General features: G+C 38.9%; 1 protein-coding gene across 2 annotated transcripts; it reads left to right on the plus strand.

The window, feature by feature from the left end:
* The first annotated feature begins 40 nt into the window (after positions 1-40).
* LOC111327232 (mucosa-associated lymphoid tissue lymphoma translocation protein 1) lies at positions 41-16,671 on the plus strand. Of its 2 annotated transcripts, none has more exons than XM_022931363.2 (13): positions 41-377; positions 1,301-1,664; positions 2,585-2,878; positions 5,597-5,887; positions 6,220-6,261; positions 6,714-6,838; positions 7,484-7,746; positions 9,222-9,308; positions 10,883-11,013; positions 12,133-12,294; positions 12,785-12,936; positions 13,840-13,938; positions 14,706-16,671. In XM_022931363.2, the coding sequence occupies exons 2-13, from the start codon at positions 1,355-1,357 to the stop codon at positions 14,823-14,825; spliced, it is 2,076 nt and encodes a 691-aa protein (XP_022787098.2). In that variant the 5' UTR covers positions 41-377; positions 1,301-1,354; the 3' UTR covers positions 14,826-16,671. The 2 variants fall into 2 exon arrangements, with proteins under 2 accessions (XP_022787098.2, XP_022787099.2); XM_022931364.2 differs by having other exon boundaries at positions 1,304-1,664.
* The last annotated feature ends 52 nt before the right edge of the window (positions 16,672-16,723 follow it).

Here is a 16,723-nt window from a genome sequence, read left to right on the forward strand (position 1 = left end):
AGTATAGCGGGCTCACGTGAACCGGGAGAGATTGGGAAGAACGATCGAGAACAGGAAATCATTAGATTTGTCCGGGAAATCTGATTTAGTCAAATGTAATGGTTCTAAAATTATCTTTATCTTTATCGAAAGGACCCTCAAGGTACTGCTTGAAAGCATGCCAGGTAATTTTTCCCTGAGGGCATTTGCAAGACATTGAAGCGCATGGTGAATCGCCTGTCAAACGACGGCGCCGTACAACCAGTACAAAACGAATATTTCACTTTGACTCCAAGAAAGCTTAGACTGGTGATAGAAGTACAAAGAATCTGGAGGCTAAAGCGTCTTGAAATAGCGGACTCAGTGGTGTTTTCGAGAAATTTCAGCTTCAAGATCTGGTGAGTATTTCTCAGGGTATAAAATTTTTTGTCGCTAAAATGTTCTCAAAATCGATCAATACAAATATAATGTTATCATGCATCAGCAAAAGTTGGACGCGAGACTGTTGGTTAGGTCACGTTTATGACTTTATAAATACCTTACAGAGTATTTTTCCTGCTAAAGGGTGAGGAAAATTTCAGATGGAAAGTTAAGTTGTGAACAAAGTCAGTTGTGTTTGTCGGAAATTATGTTGTGTAAAAAAAAACCGTTTTGTTTATTGACATTATAGACGTACAGTCAAGTAGCTTAATATGGTATTTTGTTACCGCGTGTCAGACAGTGAGATGATCTCTCTAGAGGGTCGTGGCTTAGCATCTAATGAAAGAATGATTTTTGCAGAGATGTTGGGAAAGTTTTTTCGATATAAGTAGCCGCGAAATAATGTTTTAAAATAAGCTCATTCAGTGGGTCTCGTTTTGTTATGATTAGAAAGCCATATCAGGCTTCCCTAGAGGGAAGGGGAATTTGAAAATGACCTGGCTCTGGGTTTACCCTTTTGATGAGATACCTGAGAAAGGGTATTTCAGGGAAGTCTTTGATGGGGTTCACTGCCAAGGCATTAGAACCTTGACCCTGTTTAACCCTTTAAGTCCCCAAGATCCAAATTAGCATCTCTCCCTACTGACTCCCTTACAACTCCTTGTAAATTAGACACGGAAATTTGATTTTACATCAACATAACATCCCCCAGCTGATAAGCTTGTGTCTTCTTGTAACCTGTTTATAAGTTAACATATTGGAAATGTAAGGAGATGTTACAAGTTGATCACTCCTGGGGATAAAGGGTTAAGAGAAATTGTTAGTTTGTGGGACCCCTCCCTCTACCCTGCTAGGCTAGAGATTGGGAGCACGAGACTTTACATTTGTCCTTTCAATCCAGCAGATCATCCAGCCTACAAAGCACAAACAGATTAATCAATCACACTACCTTACAATGGATTCAAGGTGCATCACAGATTTGCCTGATGATAGAAAAAAGCAGATAGCAGTAATATTGGATACCTCTGAACTGCCCAATTGGAGATCACTCGTTCAAGATGTCATAAGGCACCATATACCATCATATAAAGATCCACGTCAAGTTTATGCTATTGGAATGGCAACTTTGTCCCCAGGAGGAAGCCCAACTCTTAAACTTTTGCATGACTTGGGACAATTGCACATAACTGTAGGAGAGTTCAAAAGCTGGATCGGGTCCAAGAGTGAAGGAGCACCACGCCTACAAAAAGTAGTTAGTTTACTAAGTGAGTTATCTGTTTTTTATTAAATACCAATTATAATAATTATGTTAATTTTAAGCAGAATGATATGTTATTAGTGTTACCTATTAATGTTTATATCAGCTTGTGGCCAAAATGATTCAGAAGGTTTTTGCATTTTTTTAAGTTGCTCTTTTGATAACAATTTATAACTTCAACAAAGTTGTAAGAGACCACAGAATAGAGGAAGATACTGGATATTTACCTTTGCATTTTTAGAGTAGCTTTAACAATTTCTCTCTGCTGCTTTAATAACACTGTGACAGTGACCTATTTTTTGCTTGTGGGTGGGTTTTTGAACATTCCCTACAAACCAGGTTACGCTCAAGATGCAGGGGTCATCAGGTGATAGTCCTTAATATCCAATAGGACTATAGTGTTTAACCTTTGTCAGATGATACCACAAAAAGAAGCACATGCCCCTCAAGCTGAAAGATTTAATGGTAATCCAGTGAGATAATCATACCCTCCACCTTCCACATGACTCTGGCAGTCTCCCAGTTAGTCTTACCAAGATGAAGTAAGTTGTTGTACAGCTCATACCCTCCACCTAGATCTCTTTGAAATTGTGGGAGTCTCCCAGTTGAGCTAGTCGAGAAATCGAGTGTGGGGCTCATACCCTCCACCTCCCATGTGACATTGTGACAGTGTCCCAGCTGAGTTAACAAGTTAGTTATTGTGTGGCTCACACACTGAACCCCCCCTCCCAATGAAATTACAGCAGTCTCTCATAAGAGATTACCGAGCTGCAGTTGGGTGAGCATGGCTATACGTGCATGCACAAGTAGGGAGTACTGCAATAAAAAAAAAATCACTAGCAATCAGTATTTGTAATTATTACTGCAAACAAATAATTTGTGTTCTGTAGTTGATGATTTTATTTTGTTTGTGGTTTGATCTTGTAGCACTTTCTCCAACTGTAACTCAAGATGTTGAAACAGAAATACGAGGAATTCCAGGACAGAATGTTTATATACACTGTGAAGCATCAGGACACCAACCACTTCACTATCAGTGGTTTAAAAAAAGAGAACTTCTTCAAGGCAAAACAGAAAATACATTACAGTTCAAGAGTGCCAGTGAAAGCGATGGAGGATATTACACTTGTCGCATTGCAAATTGTTATGGTTTTGTTTTCACTAAATGGACCAAATTGATCATTAATGCAGACGACAGTGTTCACGGCTACTCACCCTTTGGTAAGTGATTCATACTGTTGATAATTGATAAAAGTTGGCGACCCATTATTAGAAATCCACAGGGACCTGACTACCCACCCCTCCCCTAACCCAAAACTAGTCAACTGATAGTAAGCAAGGGTTAATGTTGGGTCAGGGGAGGGGTAAGTGTGTATTAATTTTTCTCTGTCCCTGACATTGATCCATGTACAGTGTAATAACCTGTCTGTTTCATAATTACCTGTCTGGTCGTACCCAGAGAGTGCGCATTGGGGATGCTATCTCAGACCCGCTCCCTCTTAAATACGGAGTTCCTCAGGGTTCTATCCTGGGGCCCGTGTTATTTACCATCTATGTAAATGATCTCTTGTCTGTTCCAACCCACTGCAAGTCTGTGTGCTAAGTCGATGACTGTAAATTATACCTATCCTTTTGCTCGCATATTTGGCTATCTGAATGAAGACTTGAGTGAAATCTGCCGATGGTGCTGTCAGAATTCCCTTCTAATAAACCCAGCTAAAACTAAAATCTTACTAGTTGGTGTTTCTCAACTACTGCGGAAATTGCCTCCAATGTCAATTTCACTCTTGGGAAAGGAAATAACACCAGTCCCTGTAGCAAAGGACCTTGGAGTCTACATCGACCAGTCCTTAACATACAACGATCATATTGCTAAAACTACTTCTAACTGTATTTTCAAACTAGTACAGATCAGCAGGATCAAACACCTTTTGGACAGGAAAACTCTCTTACTTTTGATGAACGCTTTTGTTTTTAGTACAATGCAGTATTGTTCAACTGTATGGGCCAACACTTGTCAAAGAAATATAAAGAAGCTTCAGCTTGTGCAAAACTTCACTGCCCGTATTGTATTAGGTCTTAAGAAATTCGACCACATCTCCCAAGGCATAAAATCTCTTAATTGGCTCACTGTTAAGGAGAGACTTTATTTCAATGATGCTGTAATGGTATTTAAATGTGTAAATAATTTAGTTCTTGAATATCTGGCCAACACGTTTGTCCCACGATCTCGTATTCACAGTAGGGTAACAAGATCATGTAATCTGCCCCACATCCCATGATGCCGCCTGTCCTCTGGGCAACGTGCATTCACGTATCGTGGATGCAAATTGTGGAATAACCTCCCAAATGACTTAAAAGCAGCTAAGAATGTAAACGCCTTTAAGTTCCACCTACTGAATACACTCCATAATGGAAATGTTGCGCAAAGATGATTAGTTTCTATCTTCTATTCTTGTGTAATTTTTGTATTAGTTCACTAGTGTTTTTAACGTGTACTGGCCTTTTGTATTTATATTGTATTAGCTTTAGATTTACTTATATATATATATATATATATAACTAACTGCAGACAGTACTGTTTCGGCCTTCTGGGCCTCATCAGTGCAGTGCTAATGCTAGGATGGAGGAGAACCAAAATGGTCACCCCAAACGATCCAACCTTTGTGGTATCGTCTAAGTCATGCCAGAGTGCTCAAACTAGAGTACACTAGCGAGCATGCGCAATTGCAGAGCAATTGCAGAGCAATTGCAATGCGCAATTGCAGAGCAATATATATATAATGTTACTAAATAATTAATGTTACTATAATATTACAATAATGTAATGTAGGCTTTGTAACTGAAAAACCCAGCTTGGGAGTTGCAATAAACATATGTATGTAATGTATGTATAACCCTTAAACTCCCATGAGTGATCAAGACAGAGTTTCTCCTTACAATATCAATTACACTATTAAGCAGACAAGTGGTGAGAATAAAGAAAACAGTACTATAAACTAGGAGATTGGTAGTTGATCCAATGCCAAATTCTCTAAACTCATTTCATGAATTGTATGGCATAAGTGCACTGGATTTTGTACTGAAAGGTCTGTTTCCAAGTTCCAGTCGGGTAATGGTTTTAGGTTCTTGAACAAGGAACTGTACTCTAAGTGTGTTGGGAGTGTTGTTTAGTGTCAGAAATAGTGAGTGGTAACCCTAGGATGTACCTTTATCTTATCTAGGGAGGTAGAGGCAATACATCAATGGCAGTCAATGCTTCATTCTACTAAGACAAGTTTAAGCTTGGTTAGTGTGGGCTGTCTGTCTCGTAGCCTGACTTTACCTAACATGGCAGTGAGTTCCTTGACTGCCCTGCATTCCCCTCAGCATTTATGGCTTTCTTTATGGGCACCTAATTTTTTAAGCTAAGCTGCAACACCCCATGCTATTGGTATCAGCTGTAAACTAAATAGTGATTGTTAAGACTGACAAAAGTCATTCTCATCAGGCTGCTGATATGGCAGTGTTTTTGTGCAAAAATAGCAGAATCACATCTTCATGCCATCATGGCAATAGAAGATATTTTCTCTTTTATCTCTGCTATAATTCAGTGCTTTCAATAAGACCCAGCACCTGCTGGAGCTCCGGTGGGTATTCTGTTGTGAGTCGCGGGGTATATTTCACCTCACTCAAGTCGCAGTCACCACGCTAAGTCGCAACCAAGTCACTCTCCAGCGGGTGTTGTACCGAGGTAGCCACCTATTTCAAATCTTATTGAAAGCACTGTAATTACTTTTGTCAATTTTAATATCAAATTCAGTCAATAGCCCCCTAGGAGATTAGGGCAGTAACCATAAGAAGACAGTTTCTTCAACTATTTTTATTCATAAATTAATTTACTTGTAAAAAAAATTGGATGAAACGGACTGAAACTGTTGAGCACCTTTTTGTTTTTAGATTTGCCAATCATCACTTCTCAATCAGACCCTGATGTTCACATACTTGTTGGCTCACGGTTGAGCTTATACTGTGATGGTGTTGGCAGACCTGCTCCAAGCTATGAGTGGTTTCATAATGGTTCTCCCATTCAGGATGCAAAACACAGATGGTTGATAAAAGACAGTGTTTCTGCTGAAGATCATGGATTTTATTATTGTAGAGTGTACAACAATGCTGGGGAAGTGCATTCACACCATTTTAAAGTGACTATTGAAAGTTTTCAAGTGGCTTTTGACAGTGTTCCACCAGGTGAAATATGGGATAAATGGTTAACTTTAAATGATAAAATTCTTGGGTTTCTTTAGGTTTTGAAGTGTTTAGACTTTGCTGAATATATAGAACTTGGTATGAAGTTTTGCAGGCAATCTGCGTTATCTTTGTGACAGTGTCTTGAATTTTTGGCTGAAGTACCCTGAGAAACCCTGTAGTTAAAAACCTACAAAGTTTGCCGCCAACCTGCACCTGAATTCAACCTTGTGACAGGGTTTTAAGTTGTATATTATGTGCTGGTATCCTGACCAAGTTATAAAAGAATTGCGTATCAACCTTTTGTTTATTTGATATAATAATATAATTTTCAGGGGTTGGCAGAGATCCCCATCCGCGTGGTCCAAGTGATCGAGGTAATAACATGATTTAGATGCTCCGTTCTTAACAGCTAAATGATTTAAAATAGAAGCCCAAGCATTCCAAAACAACATCAAGCAAATAGTTAGTCAATCTCTTTAAGTGTCTTGAGAAGTGTCTGTCCTCGGGAAGTGTCTATCTAAGGGAAGTGTTCACTGCATGGGAATCTCTCCAAAGAGATGATTTCTTCTCCATTCTCATAGAGGCTGTCCGTTCTCTTGGAAGGAATGAGTAGAAAGGAATTGTCTTCCCAAATGTATACATTAGGGATAGTGTCTTACAAATAGCTGTCTGGTCATAGAAATATTTTGTAATTTAACGAGTTTTCTTACAGTGGATATCCCTTTGTCAGGAGCATTAATTTTTTTGTGCTATTTTTGTTCTGTTGGGGTTGTTAATGTTGTTTTATTTTTCATTTGATGTTGTTGTTGTTTTTTTTCCTCTCTAGTTGCCAATAAAGTTGCCCTGTTGATTGGAAATAAAGATTACCGTCATCAACAACTTGGAAAGCTTTTTCATCCTATCAATGATGTTTGTGACTTTACAGGCAGACTTATCAATATGGGTTTTAAAGTAAATATTACTGCCACTCTTTTCTTGAAATTGTTACTTAAAAATCGTTTGCACACAAGGGTGGGGCATTCTCAATATTTTATTCATGAAATAACTAATAGAGATACTAGGAGAGCTCTGATTGGTCAAAACTTATCATTTATTGTATTGGTAAACCCATAGTTATTTTTATGAAAGCAGTAGACCGTGCTTTATATCAATTTCCTGATATAATGACCCACTTGGGATGTTGGAAGAACACTCCAAAAAAGTTTGCAAATCACACGCAGGAGGTACATCATTTGCAAACTTTTGGAGATTCTCCCAACATTCCAAGTGCGTCATTATGCTGGCAAACCAATCGCAAGCGCAATGTATTTCTTAGATATTTATTGACTTTATTGCGTATTTACATTCCATAAGTCTGATCTTGTAAGTATTTGTTTCTTTGGGCGACTTGAATTTTTTTTGGGCGACTTGACTTTTTTTTTGGGCGACATGACTCGTTTGACCGTTTAGCCTTGCCTAGAAAGAGAATCCCCCCCCTTTATGCTGGTTGCTTCTAAGCTGATAGTGTACATTAAACCCTGTAAAATCCATAAAAGAGTCATTGACCTCTTTTTAAAAGACTGCTGCATTACCCAAATATCATTTCACCATTTACAGGTGGTTTCACTGGTAAACCTAACGCTGGAGGAGATGAGGAAAGCTCTTGTGGAGTTCTGCAGGCTTCTTGTTGAAGACACTTACGCTGTGTTCTATTTTGCTGGCCATGGTTTTGAGCGCGGTGGATTAAGTTATCTAATGCCGGTTGATGCATCGCATTCATATCGTTGCCAGGAGAACATGGCTTCGGCTAAAGTGCTCAAGGCTATGCAAGAAACTAAGGCAAAGTTAAAGCTTGTGTTACTCGACTGCTGCAGAACAGAGTAAGTTGAAAAAGGGGGTAAGTTTATAAAGAAATTGTGGTGCTGCGTCAGTGGGAGTAGCAAGGTAATTTTAGTTTTATCAACCGAGTTGATTATGTACACTGGCCACCGTAAAGAGTTTCAAAACTGACTTCACCAGCGTTAGCCCTTCGTCGGAGCGAATGGCAAAGGGCTTACGCTCGAAACGTCAGCTTTGAAACTCTTTACGGAGGTCAATTTACATTATAAACTCAGTTGATAAAACCAAAATTATAAAGTTTAGAAAGGTCAGAATTGTCTAAGTATCTACTTAGACACTGTAAGGGATAGGTTAAGATGAATCCATAGCATTCAATCAGAAATCTGCAGTCTTTGGAAAAAATGTATTGGACTCGTGCCCTAAATCGGTACTTGTGAAATTATGATGTTGTCTCCCCCAGTTTTTCCTCCTCAAGTCACATCTATAGAATTGCACGTCAGCGAATAAAAAAGAATACCGTCCAGAAACGTGCTTGTGACACTGTTGTTACCAAAACTGCTGTAAACCGTTTCCTTTCAACAAAACTAGTTGCCTCGTAAATAAGAATTACGCCAACTGGCTTGAAGCATTCTTTTTCATTGTGGGATCAAGCGGGTAATGATAGGTTCATATTTTCCGCTTGGTCAGCTAATGAGAACACAATGACTTCGCTTCGTTTCGGTGTCGCGGAGTTAGTTATAACTAGGGACCTTAGGAAACCACGACGGCGACGGCGACGGCAACGAGAACGTGGAAAAACAAAAGATCTAATTGGCAGAACAATAGCTCAGCACGTGCATTTTGAAACTTTGTACATTTCTTAGTCGTCCTATGCAAAACAACAACGTGAAATCACCAAAATTTGCGTCGTCTGCGAACCGAAACCGCGACGGCAAATTATTTTAATTTCCATTTGGAACTCAAAGGCTACTTTATACGTCGTGCTGAAGTTGAGCTGTGGCGCTGTATGAGACAGTAAGCTCGTGCAGCCATTTTAGAAATTCTGACTAAGAGTAGAAATTCATTTTTTAATCGAAGTCTTCCTTGGCGTCGCCGTCGTGGTTTCTTAAGGTCCCTACTTATTGAACTTATTTCAACTGCAACTCAGAGTTTTTGCAAAGGATGTTGCCTCTCAGTACTTGCGTCATAGGCGGATTCATGCTGACGTCATTGTTTATACAGGAAATTCGTGTTAGAGTTAGAAGTTTGACCAATACATGTCAGCAAAAAGTCGTACTATAGACCACTTTCATAAATGGCTGCCGGATTAATATTCTTTTGTTTAAATTTAAATTAGCCTTTCTGGCCTCGTTCTCCAGTACAAAATTCAAAAGATTACATTATCTCAAGCGAGGCCACTCGGGCAAATTTAAATTTAAACAAAAGAATATTAATCCGGCAGCCATTTTTGAAAGTGGTCAATTAGACGATACAAAGTTAAAGCCTTTGTTTTTTTCAATTCCTTTTATTTTTTTAGACCTGATTATGAGCCGCAGAACAGTCCATTACTGAGCGGTGATTTACAAGATATAAAAGAACCGAATGTGGTAGTAGCATTTGGCTGGTAAGCAGGCCTTTCTTCTCTGTTCCAGACAGGTGTCTGAAACGTCTTTTAACCCTTTCACTCTGAAGACCTCATTAGTAAATAAATTCTCCTTACTGTCTGCTATACAATTCTTATCAGGTGAGCTTGGAGAATTTGGTCTTAGATCAACTAATAAAATGCCCTAATTGATATTTTTCTTTTATTTTTTCTCATCATTTGTCTGCTTGATATGGCATCGATATTTTTAGTAGAGGTTCTGAGCTGGAGCCCGCTTCTCGAAAGTCCCGGTAACTTAACGGGCCCCTAAAGCGTTCTGTTTTCATTCAAGATGAAGATTTCAAAAGTTTTAAAAAGGTTACAATAAAACTTTTGGGTTCCAGAACCTGCTTTCTCATCCTTTAAATTTTGATTTTAAAACATGGCTTTGCAGGGCTCGAAATTAACGTTAACCCGTTCACCAATGGTTAGTAATTTTCAACATTTGGTTACTAAAAATGTGTCCAACTAACCCGTACTGGTTAGGAAAATTTTCAAACATATTAAAACATTGGTAGACCTCAGGATAAAGAGCACGTAGACCCGCCTCTCAGAGGAATACTTAGAATACTCAAGTTGTTTAATCAACTTAAACTCTTTTTGGAGAATGTGCTGTGGATGTACTGTTCTTGATTAATCATGGTAAACGAGAGGGAAATAAAATTGGTACATAATTGCCGACGTTTTTAAGGTTTAACCATGCAATTTCAGCTACTCTTTAATTTGTCCTAGTCGTTATTATCAAAATGTTCAATATTTGAGATATCGTAACTTGTGAGCTTGGATACCAAACTTTATAATTTGGTTAGTAAAAAAGATGTCGACTAACCCGAAGGGTTAGTGATCCAAAAATTAAATTCGAGCCCTGGCTTTGGGTCCGTTAAGTTACCGGGACTTTCGAGAAACGGGCCCCTGGTCACTCTTGGGAGTTTAAGGGCTAAGTTTATGCGTATCATAATAAATCAGATCTGTGCCAAAGTCCAGCAAAAGTCTTCAAGAATTTAAGCAAATTCAAGTATTAACTCCAAATGACACATGCGTAACTGTCGCGGCTATGAGGACAATTCGTCACTATCCTCAGTCCCCCTCTTTCTCCCTGTTTCCTGTCTTCTCCCCCTGTAGTGTTGTTAAGAGGTTTCATTCACTAGCAATCTCTTTCTTTTCACTAACGGAGAGGGACATTCTACTAAAATTTATTCATTTGTTAGTCATCGGTATTTAGTAACATTTATTTGTTTTTAAGCCGTTAAAAAAAACTAAACACACCCTCCGTCTCTACCCTCGAAAGTCATTTTTTGTTGTAGTAAGCATTACAGGTGGTTGACTCTGATTCAGGTTCTCGTAACAAAAGTGTCATCATTTTTACGCGTGCTACATGATCATTTACCCTGTCTTTAAGCAGTTTAATACTCGTAACCTTCGTCAAGGAGTTTCTTTTGAATTGAGTAGGAAACAGTTAGGTCATTTTTGCAGGGAATCTAAAGATTCCACAGTTATTGTATAATTCTTTTAGGAGCTAATTAAATGGTGAGTTTGTTTTGTCGATCTATTTTCAGTTGCCCTCGTTCAAGTGTGTTTGAATGTGAGCAGGAGAAGAATGGTTTTTTTGCCAAGCACCTCCTGAAAGCTATTTCGGATGAACACAGGAACAAATCCGTCGAAGAAGTTTTGTTACATGTTAGTCGTGGTAAGAGTGTGTTGAACTACTTTACTCCAAGATAAGAGCACTTTTCAATTGACTGTCGAATGACCAAAACCAAAGTAATCACAACTACCAATCAGATTAAAGGTTAACATCATCATTAACCAATGAGAACACAACTTAAAAACAGGCAACCACTGGAGGCGCGGGAAAACACGGGTGACCAAGTTGCATTTAATTGGTTGAGATAGTGGCGCGAGTTTTCTAAAGCAATCACAGCGACACAGGATCGCTGTTGATACTCAATTAAAACTGTTCCATAGAGCGCATCACGATGGTACTGTAATGTCAAAACCCAAATAATCACAACAAGAGCTGTCACAAAAAAGAAAAGGATTGTAAAGAGCCAATTTAAAAGAAGTTTAAAATATTCAAGATTGGAAGCAGCTTGAATCCGTGTTATGTACTAGATATTTGATGTGCAGTTCTGTAAACTGAGCTCCGAAGCCACAACGTAGACAAGCAAGGGGCTCAATCGCCGTCAAAGCCAGAATTTTTCAATCCATTTTTCTGCAACAGCAGTTTATAAAGCAGTTGCTTTGGTTAGCTATAGTTTACCTCCTGACTGATTTAGAACACTCACGCGATTTTCTCCACTAAATCAGGTTCAAACTGAAACCGATTGCCACATGGTCACTTGCGTTTTCCTGCGCTTCAAGCGATTTACTTGTTTTTACTTGAACTTCTCATTGGTTCCCTGTGATATTTTCTTTTGTTTTGATTGGCTGTTGTGATTGCTTTGATTTCCTTCCTGACTGGTCTCTCACTCGCGCCATTTTTTCCACCAATCAGATTCAAACTAGAACCAATTGGGACACGGTCACTCGCGTTTTCCCGCACTTCAAGCACTTTGCTTGTTTGTTCTTCAATTTCTCATTGGCTACCTGTGATGTTTTTCTTTGCTCTGACTGGCTGTTGTGATTACTTAGATTCTGGTTACCTCTATCGTTGAGAGAAAACGAGGTGACATGTTCCCGTAATAATGCTGACTTCATAACTCTAACTGACATTTCTGCATATCGTTTTTAGCACCTTCTGCGAATTGTCAATCATGTTAATGTTGTATTTTCATGAAACCCTTCTACACTTATTTTTCTTTGTCAGGTATTCACGAAGAGAATCTCGTGGACTATCTCACAAATCAAAAACAGATTGTGAACAGAATAACAACCTCAGTCAAACCCATGAGTCTTTGGACTCCTGTGGACAACACCTCCTTGAATCCTTCCGCTGAAGCAGCAACTGCCAAGTGGCAATCAGCGCATGGTAAGTTTAATATCATGGTCTAAAGTTGTGGTTCGGCTCCCTTGGGAGCGCTTTTCTATTGTGTGTCGTTATACCTTTAAGAACCGATGAGAACTTAAAATAAAACAGTTGAACCGCCTAAAGCGCGGGAAAACGCAGGTTTTAGTTTTGCATCTGATTGGTTGAGGTAGTAGTGCGCGTTTTCTGCCAATTCAAGACAGAACGAAGTGAACCAATGCAATCTGGGATTACTTCTGACACTCAATAAAGATGGCTGTCTTTTTTCTGCAATAGAGAGCATATTGATAGGTTGTCGTAAAACCAAAACTGAAGTACGTAATCACAATCAGATGAAATGAAAATATGACAAGGAACAATTGACAATTCAATTAAAAAACAAGCCAACTGCTGAAAGTGCGGCACTGGTAAATAGCGACTGATAGACGTACTGCTACTCTTGGTTCTCGTGTAGGGTACTGTTGTCAATTTATATTTTTGCTCTTTGTATCAGAAATTCCAAATGACCCGGTTACCGTCTATCAAGATGACAAAGTTAGGGTTGAGTTGATTTTTAACGCAGAGGTGTCAAACGTCCTTATAGTGAATGCACGAGCGCTGGGAGAGGACAACTTGGACTTGAATGTCACGTTTGATATGTCGAATGTAAGTAAGATGGTTTATAAGTTAAAGCGCTTCTACATCGAATTTCTTAAAACCAAACCTGTAATGATGAAAATGGCCAATTAGAAGAAAGGTCGATGTTGCAAGTAGCCAATGAGAACTCGAATGAAAAACGCTAAAGCTAGCCACCTGAAGCGCGAGAAAACATACGTAACGTGATTGGTTCTCGTTTTGAATGTGATTGGATTAGGGGTTGGTGGGAGTTTTCTTGCATTGGGGAGAAGAAAACTAAGAAACCGCCTCCCGGTTAGCTCAACGGATAGAGCGCTGGACTGTTGTGCGGGGGGTCGAGGGTTCGAGCCCCGGCCGGACCAACACTCAAGGTCTTAAAATAATTGAGAAGAATATGCTACCTTCCAATAACATCAAGAAATGGTTAGACATTCTATTCTTCTGGGATAGGGACGAATAAATGGAGGTCCCGTCTCCTGCAGGGTTGGGGTAGGAGACGTTAATTTCCCACGCACGAGATTGGGGTGGGATGGGTGGGTTAATAATATTCGAATGTATTCAGTACGAGTCGCTGGCTCATTGTACATCTCGAATTGAAATAAATGAACAGACAGACAGAAACCTCTTATCTCGACAAAAATGTTCTCAAGTAAAATGGTAGATTAAATTGTTACGGGCGTATGAGAAAGAAAGTTGTGGAAATTCAAGGCGAAGATTTGAACCTTAAACTTTCCGAATGACGCATCACACCATCCTTCTTTTGATCACAATTACCTGGGATTGTCACATGGGCATAACGTTACCATCCACGCATGTCCTGTTGCTTAGCAACGATTTAGAAAAATTTTAAGCTCACGTATTCGATTTGGAATATTGTCTGGTAAGTAATACTGCTGTACACAGTACCTCATGTAGCATTTTTTCCATCTTCAGGTTACGAGTGGATGCTGTGTCGCGCGAGGTGACATGTTTGGAAAAAAATGCCGGCCATCAGAAGCAACTTTGAAAGTCAAAGACCTCCAACGGCTCACGGTAAAGAACTCTTAGAAAAGAGACGGACATTCCTACGAGAGTAACAATTCAGTTTACTCGGAAACGCCAACCCTTTACAACCTAACATTGGTATTCAAATTCTCCACGTTGTTCTCTTTACACCCCCTATGGTACTGACAAAGAGAATTTGTTTGACAATCAGCAGCCCCTTAAATTGGTGATCATTTCCTTAATTCTCACGATCTTTACGTTTGATTCAAAGGTTATGCTGTAAAATGAAATTATAAGCCGGTCAGTTTTGGGGCTGGGATTGAAGTGTTAATGTCTAGTCGTCTTTTCCACTCTACTGGCGTAAATTTCAAAAGAAAATGTGTTGGTTGTTTGTCCTGCATACTTCTTTTCACTGCCATGGGTAGTATTTTTGTGTTCTTGGGCGCACAATTTAACTGATCTTTACATGTCACAGCTCCTCCCCGAGAGATGAAAAGGCTGTGGGAGTTAATAAGCCTACCAGGTGATGGGGTGGGTAGAGTGTGGTAGCAGTAACATAGCGATCCACCTGAGAGGTCCTTTCCTCGGTATCTCAGTACACAAACTTTTGACTTTTATATCCTATAGTAGTATCGTTTTAGAGTACAGGAGTGCCTTCACTGACTCTTCAGCGAATTTTGGATCGTAAATTTTTATTGATTTGTTTTTCCTGAGGCGAACATAGAACACGACCTTAGACAGTTTGAAGCAGTAGTCAGGGTAGGGCGAAAACCTGGACAATTATTAATTACAGTTATTTTTACCTTTTTTTCCAGGAACCGTTAGTCTTTAAACTTACTTGTATTTACACATTTAATGGAGAAAGGCAGCAGAAGTCTGTTAGTTACACAATGGAAGAAAAACCTCTCTATGCCAAGCTGGTCACACATTGGTAACAAATCGAAAGATCGAGTGACCCACTCTGGTCTACCACGAGTTCAAGAAGTATGCCCCGGAAATAGTGTAAATTTCCCTCCTAAATTATAAAGTAGACATGAAATTAGGACTTGAACCGCATTTGGGATTCACAAGAGTAACCAAATCTTTTCATAATTGTCTTTAAATGTGATTTTCCTAACAAATTGTCACGCTGTTTTCATTCCGTTGGCGATCTGTGAAGAATTAGGATCGGAACAAAAGGACATTCTTCACTCAGTTGATAACTTACTTTGCGATAACTAAGCAAGTAGCTGTTGGTAATATGCATTTTGTCTTTTTGCGCTTGCGGCCACGTTACTAATTTTTTTTTTTCAAAATGGCGGTCTCCATAGCCAAAGTTTGGCACATTTAAAGCAAGTTTTAATTTTTATATAATTACTCTAAATGGCAGAGAGATAAATTATTTGGTTTCTGAAGCATACTTTGTTTAAAGACAATTGTAAAAACATTCTGATGGCTCCCTAACTCAGTAACTCGTCCCCACTTTTCTTCCGAGCATTGCACTGATGGAAGGGGCAGAGACCTACCCATCACACCTCGCGCTTTCGCTACTGCGCGCGGTCTGAAGACGAATCGAGACGAATGAGATGTTTTATATGAATTTAAATACTACGTTATTGATCGGCCGGTTTACCAGTACGACGTTATGTTCAGAACCTGCCGCCCGTCATGCCATGCCAGTACCATTTTAACCGCTTCCTGCTCTAATTATTTGTCTACATGATATATTTAAAGAAATATTTTTCCCGTCTTGTCACGAGCGTGGGATCCCCACGAGGAATCGAACGTCAGACGTTCAGATTCTGTACTGAGATGTTCTACCACTTAACCGTTGCTAAGTTAAATGTGAAACGGCCTGTTCACTTTTAGGACCAGCGGTGTTGAAAGTTTCGTGTGAGTAAATAGGAAATATTCAGTAAGTAATATAATTGATTTTGAGCTCGGTTACGTGATAGGAAAATTATTTAATTTGCAAAATTAAGCGTACTTTAGGAAAATTTTCTCTCAAAGGAGTTAATAGTAGAGGTTTGACCTCGAAATGATATTTTTCTGCTGTAGATTGAGCACTGAGGGCTAAGAATGAGCCAAATTTAATGTGAATGTTGAAAGATGCAGTATTCAAGTTTGCAGCAATATCAGTTTAACTCACAAGATCTTATTGGTTGTTGAGTAATTCTCCCCTCTTGCTGCTACACATTTCCTTGTGCATTAGTTATAACAATTTGGTGTTAGACCAAGAAAACAACTTGTACTTGATAAGTTTGAGTATTCTCATTACCTGTTTGCTTGTGATTTCTTGGATGTCAAAAGGAGAAGTTACATGTTCATCACTCCTGGGAGTTTAAGGGTTCAGTAGAAGACCACGACGTCAAGCCATTCTAGTTCGGATCTGTTGAGACAATATTTAAAGTAAATGCCCCCTTTTTCAGTATTTCAGACTCATTAACAATATCATAGAAAAAAGTACTTTCTCAAATAGTCTGTTGAGTAAATAATAAACAAAGCTATAAGCGAAATTGTTTCAGATATAGTCCAACTATATTTAAATCTTAATTAATATCATTTTATCACTTTCAACTGTAAAATACTGCAACTTCAATAAATTTTTAAGAGACCATTGTCGATGAAAAATTTTAATGTGCATTCAGTTTGCTGCTTCAAGCCGGCGTCAAGAAGATATTGAGGCAGTTTGTTAAAGCTCTTTTTGTGATACAAAAACAAACATTTATCGTATCTAGGTTATTTGAAGTATTAAAATAAAACAAATTCCTATCGATTAGCAATGAATTGAATTAAATTTGATGTTTCACGTTCCTGTTAATCTCATTTTGCACCTTTTCTCTCCCAATTTTTT

The sequence above is a fragment of the Stylophora pistillata genome, chromosome 4, assembly GCF_964205215.1.
Source record: "Stylophora pistillata chromosome 4, jaStyPist1.2, whole genome shotgun sequence".
Lineage (NCBI taxonomy): Eukaryota > Metazoa > Cnidaria > Anthozoa > Scleractinia > Pocilloporidae > Stylophora > Stylophora pistillata.

Excerpts from the sequence above, each read along its gene's own strand:
- LOC111327232 (XM_022931363.2), top strand. The coding sequence starts at position 1,355 with ATGGATTCAAGGTGCATCACAGATTTGCCTGATGATAGAAAAAAGCAG. Across the intron at positions 12,295-12,784 it reads CAAGTGGCAATCAGCGCATG|AAATTCCAAATGACCCGGTT; the intron begins GTAAGTTTAATA and ends TCTTTGTATCAG. Across the intron at positions 13,939-14,705 it reads AAGACCTCCAACGGCTCACG|GAACCGTTAGTCTTTAAACT; the intron begins GTAAAGAACTCT and ends CTTTTTTTCCAG.